Source organism: Antechinus flavipes, chromosome 1, assembly GCF_016432865.1.
Source record: "Antechinus flavipes isolate AdamAnt ecotype Samford, QLD, Australia chromosome 1, AdamAnt_v2, whole genome shotgun sequence".
Taxonomy (NCBI): domain Eukaryota; kingdom Metazoa; phylum Chordata; class Mammalia; order Dasyuromorphia; family Dasyuridae; genus Antechinus; species Antechinus flavipes.
Genome location: NC_067398.1, coordinates 224,395,179 through 224,415,265, shown reverse-complemented (window position 1 = coordinate 224,415,265; position 20,087 = coordinate 224,395,179). Strand labels below are relative to the sequence as shown.

Here is a 20,087-nt window from a genome sequence, read left to right as displayed (position 1 = left end):
CTACGAAAACGATTTTAGACTAAACATTTACCTTTTCCCATACCTGTTGTATAGACTTATGGTACTGGAAACCAGTAACTAACTGTTCTGATTCTCTATTTTGGTTATTTTATAAACTCTTCAAATAGTTCATGAAATTTAAACATGCACATGCCATTATTCAGTTCCACATTAAAGTTTACTTTAGATCTTAAAGGATACTTTGCAGAATGGAATAGGTTATATAATTTATATTATTTTACTCATTCTTTTTGTTTAGAGGCAAAAATAACGCAACTTTTCTTTCTATATACTGTTGTTATTTTATTTTTCTATTATTCTAATTTTGCTATCCTAATTTCTTCTAAAAGGTAAAATCAGCAAATACAAATTGTGTTCATTATAAAAATTATTTTGTAAAATAAAAATTTTAGGTTAAAATCCAGAATTTTAAAGTTACATTTTTGTGTTTTTTTAAATAAGTGCTTAGTTAGTACTGTGTGCTATTATAAGAAAGGCTGGAAAAGCTCTCCTATCTTTATAAGGAAATTTTAAAGTCACATTAGTAGGTCCATAAGATTAAAGCTCTTAAATCTGTACCTTTACCATGAACCTTACTGCCTTAAGTAGAATAAATATATCACAGATGATGCAATATACACACTCCACCAGAGGCCCAGACATAAACAAAACCTTTCCGACTGCAGCAAGAGCTATGCTGAAAGGAATTTGACTTCAACAAAGACCCTTATAATAAACTTACAATGATCCCTGCCGTCCAGGGGTTCAGAAGGAAGACTGCGCACACCAGAAACGTGCAAGCCAAGACCACACTAATGGACAAGAGAAGCCAGTGCCGAAGACCTATGTACTGCTCCCAGAAAAGAAATGGGTATCCATTTGGGTAGCTGGAGACTCCGAGGCTTGTGTAATTATTGCAAATTGTTCTCACTTTCTCAATAGCTTCTACGAAGTCTGAAGTATCACGTAACCCATTGAGGTAGAAAGGAAACTGAGCATATTCGATGGGCTCTGCTGGTGGGACTATGAGAGAAAGACATAATAACAAGTAAAGAAAAAGTCACTGGGAAGAGGAGTGATTTTTGATCTATTAAAGCAAAAAAAAAATATGGCATGATTTGATTTTGAAAAATTTGACAAATTCACATTTTTTGCATGCTAGAGTCATTTCTAAGAGAGGAAAAGCATTATTAAAAAAATTGCACCAAAAAAAATCTCTATAATGATAACAAAAATAGTATTTTATGAAAAACTGGACCTACAAATTCATTTGGACACTATTCCTTAGAATGACTAAATTACTTTGATATCTTCATATTCTTGATCTTTTTAACACTTAATTTGAAAATTAAAAAAAAAATCCAACCTTCTGAATTTGGTTTTTCAGAAATTAACATTCTTTGTAAAAGTTCCAAACAATCTGTGAATTGTTTGCTAAATCATCACATGAGTGAAAGTACTCAGTTCAAACCTAGTTCTATTCAATCATTTATAGAGCTACATAACATTAAAGTAATGCTTCACTGAAAAAAATGTAGAACTTTATCTTATAGCTATCTAAGAAACTTACATTTTCCATGCTTCTTTTTTTAATGCAATGCTGTCTATGACAACAGAAAAAAAAATCCTTACACAATAAGCATTTAGTTTCTGCCGTTGTGTGTTCCAGACCCTTCAGGGTCATTCAGTTGACTTGCTAAACATGATTTGCCCTATTATAATCTCAACTATAAATTTTCATTAAGACAAGACTTGGCTGACTGCCACAAAGCTGTATGGTTCTGATACAGTGAAACACAACTGGCTTGCTATCCAATCACATTTGCAAGAAAACCAGTCTCCCTATCTCACTCTTTGCTCTTCCAATTCAGCAACCAAAATATAGATCTCTCAGTAACTAATGCAAACTAAATCCATATAGAATCACCTTTAAAATTGATTTGTTTGAGGTTATTACAAAAGAAGGACTTTGTATAAACAAACACCTTTGTATCAGTATAAATAGCTCTGACAAACTACAGTATTTGGTAGCTTGTGCAAATGACCTAACTTGGCAACTTGGCAACAATTCTTCCACACCAAAGTTGACAAGGTTAAAGTAAGTATGTAATTCCCAAAAGACAAAATGTTGCAGAGACAGAATATCATTCAATCTGAAGACTACTTTTACTTTTTGCAGCTAACAAGGGGCACTGAAAAGAAATGACAAATGCAAGTTTCAGAGTTCAAACTAAAGTAAGATTATATACTCTTAATTTCTCAAAGTGATAGGACCTGACCTCAGCATAATTCTATGTTCCATTATATATGGGCATTTGTCTCCCAAGCTTTAAAGTAAAAGAAACATATTGTTCTGTTTACACCTCTGAGACCTGTACAATGTCAACTGATCTAGAAAGTTACTGGGCCTGGAAGAAAAAGCTGAACACCTATATAAACTGTAAGACAATTAAATAAAGTGTTACTCACTTCTCAGCCTTGTGTCTGGCATGTAGTCTGCTTTGTCATGGACCCATTCAGGACGGTGAGGTCGAATGTTGGCCTGAGAGGCAGCATATGCAACTGGGTCATTACTGACCCAAGCCGTCAGGTAGATATAGAAAGCATTTGGGTTAATGATACCATCTGCATCCACCAGACGCTGTTTAGTCAACTGCAAAATGGGAGAAACAGAAACCTTTCAGAATTGAGTTTGGTTTTCAAGGTCTTAATAGTTTAAAGCAAAAGAAAAAGAAAAAAAAAAGGTAAGTATGTTCATTTCTAGAGAGAATTGAACCAAAATTTATACCAGTATTCATAATCATGTATAGAATACCCACTGTTTAAAAGAGCAGAAAATTTAGCTGGAGCCTATTTTATTTTTTTTAAGTGTATCATAATATGCAAAGATTGTTTACAACACATATATAACTCTGCAGATGGTTCTAGAATAAATTGAACCAATTAAACCTGAATGCTAAAAGACTGTCTGCAGCCAAGGGGGAAAATGACCAAGCTGGAAAAACATATTTAAAGGAGGAAAAAAAAAAAAACCTGGCAAGAATCCCTATACACGTCTGTGTGCAGTTAACCTCTGTTGTTAACACTGAAGGAAATGCCACCCAGTAAATGGAGGAGAGCTATAAAAATAAAACAACATCTGTATAAATTTTGCTAACACTTGCCTCCTATGACCTGTGTATTCAGAAAATGCCCAACGCCAAGAAAGTAAAAGAGTGTGTTGCAGTAATCTGTTGACTGTGGGTAAGCCTATTTCAAACTTATAGATAGCTGAACATTCTCCGACCAAAATCTGACTTGTGGACTTCATTTAGATGAAAATCACTTTTGATTTTTTTTTGCATTTGTTTGTTTATTTTAAACTCTGATCTGAATCCAGCTATAGGTCCTTTTAATGAAATGAAAAACAACAGTAACAATAGTTAAAAAAGAAAGTGAGAGAAAAGAGAAACAAAGAAAGAAAGGGGAAACTAGAATCCAAGGATCTGGATTCAATTAATCCCCAGGATATGCAACAACTCTATGTCTTCAATCTGTCTTTAAGATTGTATACTCCAGCTCCCAGTCCCTATGGATACAGTACACTTTTTCTCTCTCCTAGGCACAGGAAATTATATCAAGAGATATGGTCCAGTGACATTAGTTCTATGGTGTACCTGGTACATAAAACCAAACCCTACTATTTGAATGTCTATCTGTAATACACCCCTTTCCATGTCCAGATATCTCTGTTCAAGCTCTTGTCAAGCCTGACAGAATACTGCCCATCACCATAAAACACTATGCTCCATGTGCCATAATGGTCATAACTTTGAACAATACACTCAATCTATTTGTCATCTTTAATTAGAGAGAGAGAGAGAGAGAGAGAGAGAGAGAGAAGAAAAGAGGGAGGAAGGGAAGGAAAAAGAGAGAAATGGGGGGGGAGAAAAATAGATTATTAGCATCATTTTCTGTCTGAAAACAAAGAAAGCAAGTTATATAGACAGGATGGATGAGTAGTCTATAGGAACTAATGGAACTCTTAGAGAGGTACTTTCCTTTCAAATGAAAAGAGGCTCAGATAAAGTTGCATATTTCAATAAGTAAAAAATTGTTTTAAAATCCAAGTGTCAAGAAAATAAGATGCAATTGCAGTGGGATAGTACAGTTACCACATAAAAGTGACTTATAGTACTTTTTTGCTGGATAGCTAGGCCCATTAACATTCTAAGTCTGCCTTTTTATGTGATATGTTCATGATAGAGCAACTTATGTTTATTTCTTTAGGCCAGAGTGACACAAAAGAGTCAAATAATGAAAATGATTATTCCTTTAAGTCCCTCTACTAAACACTTTTTATGTCTTATTCCTCTCCCTTTCCTTCCAATGTTTTTTTTTTTTAAACAACTTATTTTCAGATTTAGATTACAGAAAAATAAAGCCAGAATCACAATAGACTAGGACAGAAGTCAACCACCAAAGACCATTTATATTCATTTAGTGCCTTTAACTTTTTTAAGTGTTCCTGAGTATTATCTTTAAGATGACCCTGAGAGACAAGTTAAGTGCTGTTATTCCCATATGACAGAGGAACATAGGATAGGGATAGGGAACGGATCTGTGATTTCAGAGGTACAGGAAACTCCCATGTGAGAAAACTTTCTCCACCTTTTCTTTCTAAGGCCTAATGTTCATTCTCTTAGATCATAGTATGTTACTCCAGGATTCTAGTTTATATCCTTTTTGTAAGGAAGACTGATTGACTTGTTCTTTTTGGATTCTAGTTAGAGAGATTAGCCAAGGATCAAAGTTTTTTTTTTTTAATTTTTCCTTACATCAAATCTAATTTGCCTTTTCCCAAGGAAAAATTTCCTAATAATTAGAACTATCTAAATGTTGCGTGGATTGCTTTGAGAAACAGTGGGTTTCTCAGTGCTAGAGTTCTTCAAGTTGAAGCTATTTAACCTTTTGTACAGTATATTATAGAGGGGATTTCTTTTCAGTTACAGGTTGGACTAAAAGTCCTTGACAGATCTGGAAGTCTTTCAGTGACAAATTTTTCAATTTCTTTAATGATCCCCAAAGATGCTTAAAATATACACAGCTAACCTTTCTAGATCATTTCACTCAATGTTCATAACATCATAGATTTAGAGTTGGAAGAGAATTTAGGGCCTTTGAGTCCAACCTCCTCATTTATAGACAGTGAAACTGAGGGCCCAGAGAAAATAATTGAACTATACAAACTTAAAACAGGTAATTAAATGATTGAGACAGAATTTCAACGTTTTTTTGGATCCAAATCCACTCCTCCTTCTATTGTAACATAAGTACCTACCTGGCTGATGTCAATAGGCTTATCTCTGCTGCCAGTTTGCACCAAGAGTTTGTAAGCTAGGACTCCATCATCTGATCCATTTTTATAATTATTCTGCATGATCTTCCCAGTTTCCCAATCATTGTCAAATGCATCCTGTAACCCTAGAGAAAGAAGGCATATCTTAAAATCCTAACCAAAACAAAGCTAGCATTTATTTCAGAGGACAAAAAAAAATGAGATGAGAAATAAATCATCCTTTTAAAACAATATTAAATATGCATTCTGTTTGATGACATTTATGAGAACATAGTTTTTATGAATGAACTGGAATTGATCTCAACATACTTGAGTACATTTGAGTGTGAAAGCCACTAACACCTTGGGAGGATAAAAAAAATGTAAATTTTGCACTTTTTATTAAAATCTAAATTTTTACGTTTAATTGTGTACCAAACATACATATACATATGTGCATACAGCCACATAATAATATACGTCTACCCATGTGTGTGCACATACACATTTTCTTCTTCCTCCTCCAAATTCTCACCTCATCTTGTTATTCACTATTTCCCCTACCACAATAGAAGTTGGTAGACTACATTAATTCAAGAGCACCCCAGAAGGAAGATATGGACTGTGCACATTAATTCTCTTAGCAACTGTAAGGTGCTAAACTACAGGTTCTTTCATATAACCAGAAATTCCACTGAAAGAGGAGGAAAAAAAACACTCAAGCTTCCAACTTCAAACAGCAACTCAGCTGCTTCTTGAGCACAGCATGAGTGAACACGATTTTGTCAATTTGTTCCATCTGTTCAACTTGTGTAGCTAATATAAGCTGTGGGATCTACTGCCAGCATATGTAAAGATCACAGCCAACACCTATTCACTCTCAACTGTTATTTTCCTCTTTGCCACCCTTAAAAGGGGTGCATGTGTGTGTGTGCATTTGTGTGCGCGCTTGTTTGCTCGTGCACACAAGAATGGGCATGTGTGTCTGTGTAGGAAGGAGAGGGAAGGAATAGGGGTGTGGGTGGAGGGGAAATACCTCACAGCACAAAATTTGGATCAGATTTAGAACAGGAAGCCACAGCCCCATCAATACAAGAAAGCTCTGTGAGAACAGATGACAAACCGCATGTCCAAGGAAAGAGAGCACTTGGGGGGGGTGGGGGTGGGAGGGAGCCCACCAACCCACCTCACACACAGCTGCACTGAGCTTCCATAATCAAAACCATCATTACAGATCTGATCGTTTAGCTACAGCTGTAAAGAGATAGAAGTGTTGGAAGAGAAAACATGGCCCCCCGTGACACAGCCCTAGGCTTTGAATGATCACCAGCATTTACAAACTCTTCACTGGTACCACCTCTTCCTCCCTTTCCCTTCCCCCCTCTCCCTTCAAAGTCACCTCCCAAGTAGACCTCCAAAGCCCAAAATACTCTGTCTCTCTCTCTCTCTCTCTCTCTCTCTCTCTCTCTCTCTCTCTCTCTCTCTCTCTCTCTCTCTCTCTCTTTCTCTCTCTCTCTCTGTCACACACACACACACCCTTCTTTTGAACAAAAGCAGCAGATTTTGGTTGAATGTAGCCACTAAAAAGGGATAAATGCTTTTTGTTGTAGAAAGTGTGAATTTTAATACAGTATTTCATTTTAGAAATTTCATATAAAATGGGGTTTGTTTGACCAAGATTTTCCTAAATTAACAGATCTTCATGTTGGAAAAAAAAAGGAAAAAATAAAATGAGATTTATTTCTTTACCAGAGAGCAGTGAAGACCCCACTTAGACACATTCTATGTAATTGCTTTGGGCTTTGTTTTTATATGGACAATTTGGCTATCTGTTATGTGTGGTCTTGTTGGTGAAAGAAAGGCCTTATTATTCAGGGTGCATGTGGGGGGAGAGAGAGAGACATTTATGGAGGGTAAGAGAAAGAGAAAGAGAGAGGGGGGGAAGAGAGGGAGACAGGGAGAGAGAGAGAGAAAGAGAGAGAGAGAGAGAGAGAGAGAGAGAGAGAGAGAGAGAGAGAGAGAGAGAGAGAGAGAGAGACATACACACACACACATACACACACACACACACACACACACGGAGGGGATGGGGTGGGGGGAGGACAGACCGCCAAGGAACAGTCACTTTTAAGTTGAGACACACTCACTGCTTTTCATGGAAAAGCATGCACCCAACATGAAGTACTGAACAGATGTTGTTTTATTGCCTTAAGCCTTTTTTTCTTTAAATAAACAACAAAACATACTCTTGTGTTTTCCTCACCACAATAAGAATTTTCATGACTTTATTACTTGAATCAGCTTTGCTTTAACCCTTTCACTTTCTTTTCAAAGTAGTACACTAAGCCACTTTCCACTGAGATATCAAATGGTATGATGTGGAACAGAGGTAATGAAGAAACAGCCCAAGAAGATTTTAGAATTCAGCTGCTCAGTAGGTATAACTGAGCCATTTAAAATAATTTTAATAATTTCTGATTGACTCAGAAAAAAATCACCTTAAATTAGATGACATAACAACATATTAAACTATAAGAGGTATTATAAGGGATTGGCTTTTCCTTCAATGAACATTTTTATTCTCTCAAATATCCCCAGTGAAATGAAAGCCAAATGTTAAAATAATAGCCTGAAAACTTCTCTTGGTAAAACATGTCATGGCAAAAAAAAAATCATTAAAAATGTTTCTTGATTAGATATAATTCCAGTGGCAAAGCTTTTTCAGAGCTATGATATTTAATGTTAATAATGTAGATTGCATCTGCCAAATTTGGCATGAATTATGAATCAACACATTTGTGGCACAGTCAATATGAACTATAATGTGTATCTCTGATTTAGTATTGTACCATATGCATTTTGGAAACTGTGTAATAAAATAATTTGATGTTTCTCCTCTATATTATTATCAGTTAAAATGACTAAAAGTAATTGAAAACCAATGTAAGGAGATACATAATAGTTTCAATGACAACTCCATTAAAAGTCAATGAGAGTCACATGGCTAAAAACCAACACAATGCTTTGATAGAAAGCTGATTTGTGGATAGTTGCTTCCTAGAGTAAATTTTCAATCACCAAATCAGCCACGTAAGTCCTGAAAATAAGTAGGTGGCCAATGACCATGATATTTGGTAATTTTATGTACAGTGGTCCTTGACAAATCCCAACATCATTGAGTTAGGCATATAAATTCAGGGCTTGCTATGTGTTGGGAGTGTGACAAAATCTAATTTAGTCTAAATGCTATGAATTACATTCACTACCAAAAATGATTATAACATTAAAACATAAGGTTTTCATAGATGAAAAGTTTGAACACAAATCTCAGGGCTTCTTCAAATCTTCAAAGAGAAAAAAACAGAAATAATTTACAATACTCTCTAAAGAGGTTTTAACCCTATCTACTGCCTCTAGTCAGACAATACATTTCTGCCCTCTTCCCAAGCTCTTCATTAGCATGGCATTCTAAACTTCCTAATGAAAGACTAAAGACACTGAAATAAATTCTTCAATAACCCTCCTCTCTTGAGATACCAACTGGCTTTGCACAGCAGATCTCTTTGTCCTTTGAGGCAAGTTATTTGCATGTCTTTTGGTTAATGGGGGAAAAAATTAAAAACAGGGCATTCTTCAACTGCTTGGATTTCTTTCTACTGATAACTTCCAATCCACTGTTTTCAAAACTACTGCACAAAAATGAAAACAAACTCAGGAAATAACTTAAAAGTTAATCTCATGAACATGTTTGAAAATGAGCTTAGAGTCAGAGTCCTCCTACAGTCACTTTCCCCTAAAACAAAATGAAATTAAATAGATCAAGGCCACAGAGTATAATGAAGCATTATTCCCTAAACACAAATTAGTCTAATATGTCATTTAATTTAAAACTCATAGGAAAAAGGAATAATTTAAAAATCACTAAAGTTTTTGGCTTCTTTATTATGTAAAAACTAAAATATCCCAAAAGGCACTTAGCATGTGTCCACATATGCCAGGCAGAGAATTACTGCAATTATATGAATAACCAAGTACCAAGTAGTGTTTTCACAATTATAGAGATCCATCAATATAAATATTTCTGCCTGAACAATTCTGAAAATTACCTTAATTTGCTAGTTTCTTTTGCATAAACTTATAAATATTCTAGGAATCACTGACTAAAACACTCAAATCTATTAATAGTCAAGAGAAAATTTAAATTATCTCATCAGACCAACAATATTCATTTACTTTTGTGATTTCTAACAGAAAGGAGGAAAAGGAAGAAATATATTTCCATACACAATTTAATCACTTGTAAGCAAAATAATGTATAATTTGATTAAACATGGTAAGTGAGGGAATCATAAAAATAGTTCATTTTAAATTATGATGCTTAAAAGGGCCAGTCAATATAGAAATGCCATTAATTTGTTCAGGGCATTCTATTAGGTACTACTTGATGAAGTAATCTCCCTAAAGCAATCAATTTATTTTCAAGGAATATCTCCCATGCTGGAAAAATCTGACTCAACACCTACCAATGGGATTTCCCTTGGGAATGCAAAAGCACTTTGACCAATGATCAGCAAGCATCTAATATATAGGATTATCCTTAAGTTTTATGTTACATAGATATTGTCTAAGGAAGTTGCCTCAGATAAATAGAAACTGAAAGACATAAGAACTGAACTTGGAAACTGCAAGTACTTCAGTTTTATCACTTAACAAAATCCATGATTATTTTCCCAAAGAAGACTTTTACTGAAGGAAAAGGCCTTCTTCCCTTGGATAACCCAAAGATCAAATGAAGCGATTTCTTTAAAAATAAAAGGAGCCAGGGGCAACTAAGTGGTGCAGTGGCTAGAGCACCAGCCCTGAAGTCAGGAGGATTGAGTTCAAATCTGGTCTCAGACATTTAACACTTCCTAACTGTATGACCTTGGGCAAGTTACTTAACCCCAATTGCCCCAGCTCAAAAATAAACAAACAAACAAATAAATAAATAAATAAATCAAAGGAGCCTAGCTAGTTTCTTACCTTGAAGCCAATCTCGAAAGTAGTGTAACCACATTTTAGGGAGCTGTTTGTTTTCTTCCAACATGACATACTTCACACTGCTGAAACTTTTGTGAAGGTCGTAAAGTAAGTGCTGGATATTTGGGTAGTCTGCTTTCTGGGTAACTATATACATGTTGTAGAAAGAGAAATATTTGAACTGAGCTGCGATAAAGTCATATTCTCGGGTTTCTCGTGGCACAATATCAGTCAGATCCAGCCCATCTCTCACTCGAGTGGTTCCATACAGGCTGACTCCTAACAAACCCAGAAAAAGGAAGATAACCACAACCTGCAACAAAACAAAAGGCAGAGGATCAGAACTTGGGCAACTTAAGCCTCCCTTCTCAAAGAGAGATGCAGGCTACCATAAGCACTCACAAGCAGGATACCACCATCCTGGCTCAAGATTAAATTAACATTAATGAGTTTCTCCTCCTGGGAATCAGATCAATATCAATCATGTCACTAGGAGTTATAGAAGAGATTTCACAACGATAAACAATCTATTCAAAGAAACTCTAGGGGATATTTTCTACTAGAGATGCATAAAACATGCTCTGAGTTCTTCCTTTTAAAACAAATAGATCAACAGGCCTATTGATCTTGACTTTGAGGAATCCCCTAGAATATCCAAACGTAGCACACAATAAGTTGTTCTTTTTCCCCAAAAAACAAAAAAAAAAGATGGTGGGTAAGAGAGAAGAAACTGGTAAATTTAACCAATATCATAGAATAATAAAAATAGCTAGCTTTTATATAGTGCTTTTAAAGGTTTATAAGGTATTTTACAAATATTATTTCATTTTATCTTCACAACAATGATGGAAAGTGGGAGTTGTTAGCCCCATTTTACAGAAAAGAAAATTGGATCAGACATTTAAGTGACTTGCTTAGCAGCATATAACTAAGTATCTGAGGCTGGATTTGAACTCAGAACTTCATGAATCAAAGTTTAGCACTCTAACCACGGGTCCATCTGGCTCTTCATTTATTCTTCTCAAGTATAAGTTTTCAACCTTTTTTGTATCATGTACTTCATTTTCTGTGATGGATTGTCAAGAAGTCCATGATTCCCTTCTCCGTGTAAGGTTTTTGTTTGAACAAAATAAAATACGTGATATGACAAAAGAAAATAATCATGTAGAAATATAGTTATTAAAACAGGTTCATGGGCCCCAGGTTAAGAGCTCCTTTTCTAAATGAAAGGTAGAATCATCGTTTTTGACAGATTACCTTGGCTTTTGGTTTCAAGAGGAATGGCGCATAATGTTTCTCAGCAAAAGATGAAAGGGTCCATTTAGTACAAGGTGGCTCCAGGCAATGAAGATTTGAGTCTGAGAACTGAGAGAGCAAATCTCTTGTTGAGCTTGTACTTTCTGGACTATGGCAGCTGAGGTTATCCTGTGTCATGGTGACAGGCTGTACAGAGATCTCTGAGCGAGGTTCTGCGGTGGTATAATACACCTGGGTATGAGGGTCATATTCAGTGCGCAACTGAACTGTTGATTGCATGGTGATCTGAGTTTCATGAGCAAAGCTGTGACTGCTGTATGGCGGTGGAGGGCTGTAACGAGTGTTGTCATTGGAATCTGTGTAGGCTTGAGGTTCAACCTGAATGACTCTGCTGACACAAGGACTGAAAGGAATTGGGGGAAAAAAACAAAAAACAAAACCCAAGGATTCAAAGGTTGCACTGAAATTAACAAAATTTAATCACTTGGTATTTTTAATCTTATGCATGTTTGACTTAAGAAGAAAACACTATTTAAAAAAACTCAACAACTGTTCAGATTCATGCTGTGTACTCTACAATATAAACCACTGATAATATGTCTCGTTAGAATATCCTTCATACCTCTAACCTCTTTTGACCCTCCTCCAATAACTCTGGGTGAAGGGCAAGCATTATCCACCCTTGATGGATGAGGGATCTTGCCAATGGTCACAAAGCTAAGGAGAGACAGAATCAAGAGTGGAATCCAGGTTTCTTGACTCTTAGTCTAGACTTTTCCTGTTATAATATTAAGACTCAGTATATTTAAATCTATAAAGTAAAAATAATATACAAATGACTTGACAAATACTCCCAAATCATTTTTTCTCAATGTGTTAAATAGTTAATGACCATCTCTCCTTTATATGTTAAAAAAAATCTGTATAAAGAAGAATAAACTAACTAACCAGATGGCTGACCCTGAATATATCCAATTAAAGCACAATGAATGATAGTGAATCTAACCTTCCCTTCACCCACTTTCATGATTTCTGAAATTCTTCTTTCCAAAACTATATATGGTAAATATCCTACTACCTAACTGCCTTTATCTTTAAATTTATGAATTAGAAGATGCTGTATAAATAGTACTGCTCTCTAAATGCTGAATACAAATTTGATTATCACAGAGGTTTACCTTGTAAAACAACAGAAGATATCCAACCTCCTGTCCTCCCGTCTATATAGGTCCATGCTTAGAATAGCAGGGAAAATGAGCAGAACCATGGCAAAATTAAATACCACAACAATAGCAGCCTAAAAAAAAACAAGGAAAAAAAAAAAGAAAAAAATTAAGGTCAGGAATAGATTAATTCTCAAGATGGGAAATGATTTTAAAAAGACTTCAAGTTCCTTTGAATTTTAACCAGTTATACTTGAAGTAATATACTTGAATTTTTTAAACTGTAATCTTTGACAGTGAATGATATAGCTAAATCAGAAAAAGACTAAATAAGGTAAGAAGACATCCCTTCATGGGTTTATTAGTCTGTCATTTGGCTACAATCCCATCACTAAAAGACAATGATGTATGTGACTGAAGAAAGAGAAAACAAATCTGGTCTAGGAGTTAGAAAGCCTGGGTCCTAGTCCTCAGTTAGCTATATAACCGTGGGCAAGTAACTTAGTCTGTTTCCTCATCTAATCAAATGAGATCATGTATGCAAATTTCTTTCCAAGTCTCAAAGTCAACTATTTTCACCATCATTTATAAAATATGAAAAAAGAACTTAATTGGTCTTCTCTGAGATTCTCCACATTTTTTAAACCCTAAAAGGTCTTGCTTTTCCTCAACAACCCTCAACCACCCCCCATCCCAGCCACATAGTTAAGTGCTTTCTTTCCCTCTTGAAACTACTTTGTATAGACTTTGAATTTACTTTTCTCTATGAATATTGTATTCCTCATAGTAGAATGTAAGTTCCTTGAGGGCAAGGACTATCTCTATTTGTAGCTCTAGTACCTAGAACACAGTTTTATAAATCTGTGTACTTAATGTCTATTACCTCTAATTGAATGAAATAAAAAATTCTGAGCATATAATTTAACTTTTTGAAGTTCTACTTATAAATTACTATAAAAGAATTAAATCACATACAAAGATAGAACAATGTAGATATTTTTGAGGTGGTTTGTAAAAAATACCTTCCTTTTCTGTAAATTTCTAGAATGGCACTGATTTGATATTTTTAGAACTCATGCATAAGACAGATTGAGTATATCATGTCACCTTTTACAAACAAATTAAACTTTCAAACATTTCCTATGGGGTTTTTAATCATCTTCATATATCCTCTGCAATACCCTGTGGTGCTGCTTTGTATGCGTATTAAAAATAAAAGGCCAAGGATAGTAAAGCAAGAAAGAAATTCATTTATGTGATTATAGCATATAAAGAATACACAAGTATAGATTTTTTAAAATCACTCCATAATGTAGCATAACCCTTAGGTTAGAGTTTAGCATTCCAGCAAACCTCCTGCTGACTTAAAAAAGATCATAAAATTGGGTCTGTACAGGTTAAGTCAACAGAAAGCCAGTTGAATAGAGAGATAAGTGAGAAGAAAGCTATTATAATTTTTCTTCTGAAAATATAAATGATCAAGATTTAAATAAAAACACTTAGAAAATTAAAACAATAATTTTACACTAAATTTTTTTGTGATATTTGGTAAGGGACAGCTAATTGCTAAATACTTTCAAACGGGAGAACACATGGGGAAAGAAAAAGTAGAAACAGGTGGTAACTCAAAATTTGAATAATAATGATGATGTTAATAACTAGCATTTATATAATGCCTACTATTGTTAATCACTGGGCTAAGAGCTCTTTACAAATGTGATCTTCACAACAACCTTGGGAGTTACGATCATAACATCCCCATTTTACAGCTGAGGAAATGAGGCAAAAAAAAGTTAAATGATTCATTCAAGATCACACAACTAATGAGTGTCTAAGACTACATTTGAACTCAGATCTTCCTGATTCCAGGCCTAGTACTCTATTCATAACATCACCCAGAAAAAAAATGATAGTGTTTTAAAAGGGTTTATTATAAGAGGAATCTTAAGAGGTTAGACTACATCCTGCATAGCTTAGAGACAGATGCTCTTAATAATTGACTGGATGAATTTCTGTGCTGCTTCCTTATAAGGAGAGAATTTTTTAAATGATTTGTTTTATATTTAGTAACTTTTAATCTCCTTGAACAGAAAATTTTTAGATGCACCTTTTCATTCCTTAATGATCTTTCCCATTTGAAAATACTGTGAAATGTTATCTGAAGGCAAAATCTAAACAATACTATGAAGATTTTACTATATCACATATTTAATATAAAAATGTCATAAGATTTATGACATATATTTTAATAATAGCTTTTTATTTTCATAATACATGCAAAGATATAGTTTTCAACATTCATCCTTGCAAAACCTTGTATCCCAAATTTTTCTCCTTTCCCCTATCCCTCCCCTAGACAGCAAGTAATCTACATTGTGCAATTCTTCTATGCATATTTCTACATTTATCATACTGCATAAGAAAAATCAGATCAAAAAGAAAAAAAGAGAAAAAAAGCTAGCAAACAACAACAACAAAAAGTGAAAATACTATGTGGTGATCCACATTCAGTCCCTACAATCTACTTCCTAGATGCAGATGGTTCTCTCCATCACAAGTCTATTGGAATTGGTCTGAATTACCTCATTGTTGAAAAGAGCCATGTATGACACATAGTTTTATATTAAATATAATATTGTATATAAACATAATACTTTAATACTATGAAGTTCTTTTATGCCTGAAAGGTTAATTTATGCCAAACCATCACTTAATACATTCAAGGAAAAAATCTGGGACCTTTGAGAATTCTCTGAATAAAACAGATTGCTGGGCATGCATCATATAGCCTTATACCACATAGAGGCAATATGATTTTAAGAGATTGGTAATTAAATCTGAGGGGAGCTTTGTCTTTATGTCTCCCCAGTACCTCACTCATTACTTTGGTCTTCTTTGGCATTTAATAAAAAATTGTTTAATGAATGAATCAAAATCAAAAGCATTCATTTCCTAGTGATTTCTTTTAAATGAAATTATAAAATATTTTTCCTTTTAAAGAAGTTTATCCATTTAAAAATTTGTTTTTATTTTTCTTTAGGAGAGACTGATGAAAAAAAAAGAGTTGGTGGAATATATGATGCTGAAGATTTCTGAAATGTATTAGCTTTATGCCCTAGAGATTGAGTATAGAAGGACTGTTTTTCCAACCCTACTCTTTTCAATGGTGGAAAGTAAGGAACATAGAATATGGAGACTAGATTAGAAGGAGGGAGTGTTAGTCCTAGGAAAAAGAAACATGTGGGCAAAGCAGTCAAAAAGAAAACTTCATGGTTTTCTTGTTTTTCTTTTCTTTCTTTCTTTTTTTTTAAAGGTATAAATGAAAAGCACAGACTATATTTCTGGGGAGGGGGTGATATCTGAAATGGAATGAAACACACATTTTGTGGTTTTCCCCCATTAATATCAGTGATTCTATCCCTTAGAAAACCCAGCTGCTACTCTTGCATCTGTTAAGTGAAGTGAAAGAATAATAGTTGTTTGTGCTGGAGTCACTGAGAGAGAGAAGCCAAGCAAGGCTAGTAGGTTGGGGCCCTACCTAAGGTATGTGCTGCTATTTTCCATTCCTGGCAGACCACCCAAGGAGAGTGGGTGTATATCATAGCCAGAGGTGATGAGCAGCCAAGGATGCCTGTCACTTAGACTTCCACCTTATGGATGACGATTGGCAATTCCCTTCTGATAGAACATGAAGAGCCCAGATGTTCCCTCTTTCAATACCCTTAGCACCCCAAGGCTTTACTTTTATTAATTAAATTCTTACAACAGCAGTATAGAAAGTTGTTGGTGCCAGAAAAGGAAAGTAGTGAGTCTTTTTAAAAAAATTATATTTAAACAGGCCAGGCCAGTTTCTTGACAGGTCCATATTCTGAAGAAACTATGGATATTCCTTAGAGTATATAATATCTTATGAGAAAAGCAGCTTAGCATAATGGATAATGAGCTAAGTTCAGAGAAAGGAAGTCTCGAGTTCAAGACCCACCTTTGACATATTAACTCTGTAATTGTAGGCAAATAATTAAGCCTTTCTCTTAATGCCTTCAGACAACTTTATAAAACAGTAAATTGCAAGGAAGCTGTTGATCTGTATTGGCAGAGGAAGCTTTTTGCAGAGACCTCCCAATACAGACTATAATTAAAAGGATAACTAGCCCATATAATTATAGATACATCTAATGATATGTAAAAAATAAGTACATAAACATATTTTGTTATGTTAGTTGTAAAGATAAAAAAAAATCCACATATTTTGATCTCATACATTTTATACTCTGATAGGAAAAACCCCCCACCCTTCTCTATTTCTTAAAAAAAAAAAAAGGATATATTAATACTGATTTGGGAGATTAGTACATATTCTTCCCTAACAATACTGAATTAATTCATACTCAATACTGCCATTATCTATAGAAGGATACAATCTGACCTATAATATATTAAAATGCATGTAACAATGAATGTTATCATTGAGTTCTTTATTTTACATAAAAGTTACAAATGTAGTTATTAGGGAAGTATTTTTAACTTCCATTATGCACAATTAAGAAGTATCCTTGATGAAGCAATTCTTCCCATACCTAAAATAATGTAGCAAATCATAGTGGGGGAGGGGTACAGGAAAATTTTCAGGCCCTTGCATCATAGTTCACTAAGTGGTACCTCAATGGTCCAGAAGAGTTAATGAACCTTTCCCAAAAGCCAAACTTCTACTCAGGAAGCAATTACTAATGAAATGTTTGAAAATGAAATTTGAAAAATTAAGGCAATTTCTAAGAATAGCAGGATTTCAACTACAAAGCCTTTGGCTCCCTACTCTTTTTATTAATGTCCTTCTCTGCTTTTAGAATAGCTTTTCCAAACCAGTGGACACTTGCTGAAATCCTAGCCACCATTCAAGGACCTGCTTGAATACCATTCTCCACCCACAATCATAAATGACCTCTCCTCCCTCTCTGAACTTTACTTGTTCTTTTATCATCCTATATATATCCCATAAGATGGAAATGTAAAGGATAGGAAGAGTCTCAGGGAACTCAAACAAATAAGCAGCATATGGCAGAATCTTAATTGCAGAGTCATTATAGCCTTCCCATGAGCTGAATCCCCAATTTTCGGGCAACTATCAAATGCTGCTACAATATACTAAATGTTTGGAAGAATGGAGACACTGACATACACAAAAATAAAAGCGATAGCATGATATAGATAAAAGAATACTGGATTCAAGGTCAAAGGAACTCAAGTCCTGACCTTACTACTTGTGGCTAATTTGTATGTCATTTAACTTCTTTGGGCTCAAGTTTCCTCATCTACAAAATGAGGAGATAGGATTACATGACCTGAGATCCTTTTAAACTCTTAATGGATGACCCTATTGTGCCCCAGTAGGTCCACTGTACCACAGTGTATGTGTTCTGTACCACAGAAACATATATAAAACCCCAAAAAAAGAATCAATGAAATTTGTGCCTTTCTCTCCCTTCATTACTGATTAATTGGTTGATTTCTTCCCTTCCTGTTAATTGAAATATAGGCATACAAATCAATAATCAATCATAAAGAACTTATTAAACATCTATTAGTAGGCAATATACTATGTGGATAAAGACAAAAATGAAATGTTGAGGAGCTCACAGTCTGTCTACTCAGAGAAATCTAAAGGGCGTTTTATACCAATCAAAGAGGTATTGACAATAGTAATCACCCATGAAACACCTTAGTTTAAAGCCCCTTTTATGTGTCCTTCCTTTTTCTAGCTATTCTAAGTTTCTAAAGAATTATCTTGTTTCATGTGTTCATGTAATAATAAAGAAAAGTGGGAAGAAATCAAGGGCATCTCTATTTCTAAATATACTGTACTAGATAAATGTAAACTGTTCTTATTGCTTAGTGGTTTTTGATGTTGAGGAGAGGGAAGGAAAAGAAGAGAAAAGAAGAAATTATTTTAAGTTTTTTAAGGTGCATCACAAGAAAGCAAAAATCACCAGTGTTTTCTTGTTTAAACTAACATTAAATAAAGAAGAAAAATTTAGGAGAATGATATATGAGTTAAATGGAGTTTAAGGCATAAGTTAGGAATTTCACAATTCACTGTACAGTTCACTGGGGATGACTTTGCATTTTGATGATGGTATTGTGATTAAAAGAAACATCAGCTATTGAAAAATCATCTCATTCATATTGGTCACACCTTATGACATGCAAAACAAAGACATCGAAAGCCCTGACAATGTATTTAGAGAGCAAAGAGAAGGCATGGACCCTGCCTAATGGGGTCTGAGTCTAAACACTCTTCCCATTTGGAACAATAAGGAGTTCTGTTCTGGGATTTTTTCATTGAAGAGCAAATGCCATTCAGTTACCAGCAGAGCCCCAGTGCAGGTCACTGGGTGCATACTTGACACATTATTTTGCCCCAAAGGACTGGAGATGGTGTCACTGCTTATTTGTATAGAGATGGGATTTGGACAGATGCATGAAGAGATCAGACATTTCAATATCACCAGAAAAATTCACCTACTTCTTTTAATAAGGCTGGAAAAAGTTCTACTGGGGTGCAGGGGGTGGAGTTGGAGGAATAAAATGGATGTTAACATCTGTTTCTTTATAGGATTGAACAATTTTGGTTCACTCCAGATCCTTACTTAACCTGTGGGAGTCTCTCCAATGTAAACACAATGAATACAACTGGATACAAATGATCACAATTGAGTACATTTTAGAAAGAGAGAATTTGTAAAGCCTATTTGCCACTGGAAGATGTCAACAGATTTTTTAAAAAGTGATCAAAATATCTTTTAAGTAGCAACTCTTTTAGAATATTGAAGTAATTATGACATTTTTGGGATACTGAATGAGGCAGTTTCCCAGTGTATAAACAATTCCTGGAGCATAAAGGAGGCCGTCTTGGGATGAAAGCAGAGTTTACTAAATAGTGCTCTAGTGGCTTGAATCAGAAATGCAGTGTCCTAAAGACTATTTTTTTCTCCCAGGAGATTTTTTTAAAAAAATATGTAAAGGGTTCTTTTAAAATTTTTACATGGGTAATCTTTAGTATGGTCAAAAGACCAAGTTAAATAAAACAAAAGAAAACATGAGTTTTATCTTGGTGTCATCTGTATTGCTGAAATAGAAATAAATAAATGAAAGGAGAAAAAGAGAGATGGGGGAAGGGTAGAAAGATTAGATTTTTTTTTTTTGATATACAGTTGAGAAATCTCAACTATATCTTGAAAATTCTTCCTGTCACTTGTGACTTAACTTCCTTTTGCTTCAGTTTTTTAAGTGTAAAATTCAAGGTTTGGGCTAAGTGGCTTTCTAAAGTCCTTCTG

General features: G+C 34.6%; 1 protein-coding gene across 1 annotated transcript in view; it reads right to left on the bottom strand.

Moving 5' to 3' along the window:
• Positions 1 to 20,087, bottom strand: part of PTCH1 (patched 1) — an 86,321-nt gene that overhangs the window by 17,860 nt on the left and 48,374 nt on the right. The window contains exons 14-19 of the mRNA XM_051996883.1: positions 12,772 to 12,890; positions 11,594 to 11,996; positions 10,340 to 10,649; positions 5,321 to 5,463; positions 2,470 to 2,653; positions 743 to 1,023 (exon numbers count right to left, since the gene is read on the bottom strand). Of these exons, the coding sequence (XP_051852843.1) occupies positions 743 to 1,023; positions 2,470 to 2,653; positions 5,321 to 5,463; positions 10,340 to 10,649; positions 11,594 to 11,996; positions 12,772 to 12,890 (1,440 nt within the window). The remainder of the gene's footprint in view (positions 1 to 742; positions 1,024 to 2,469; positions 2,654 to 5,320; positions 5,464 to 10,339; positions 10,650 to 11,593; positions 11,997 to 12,771; positions 12,891 to 20,087) is intronic.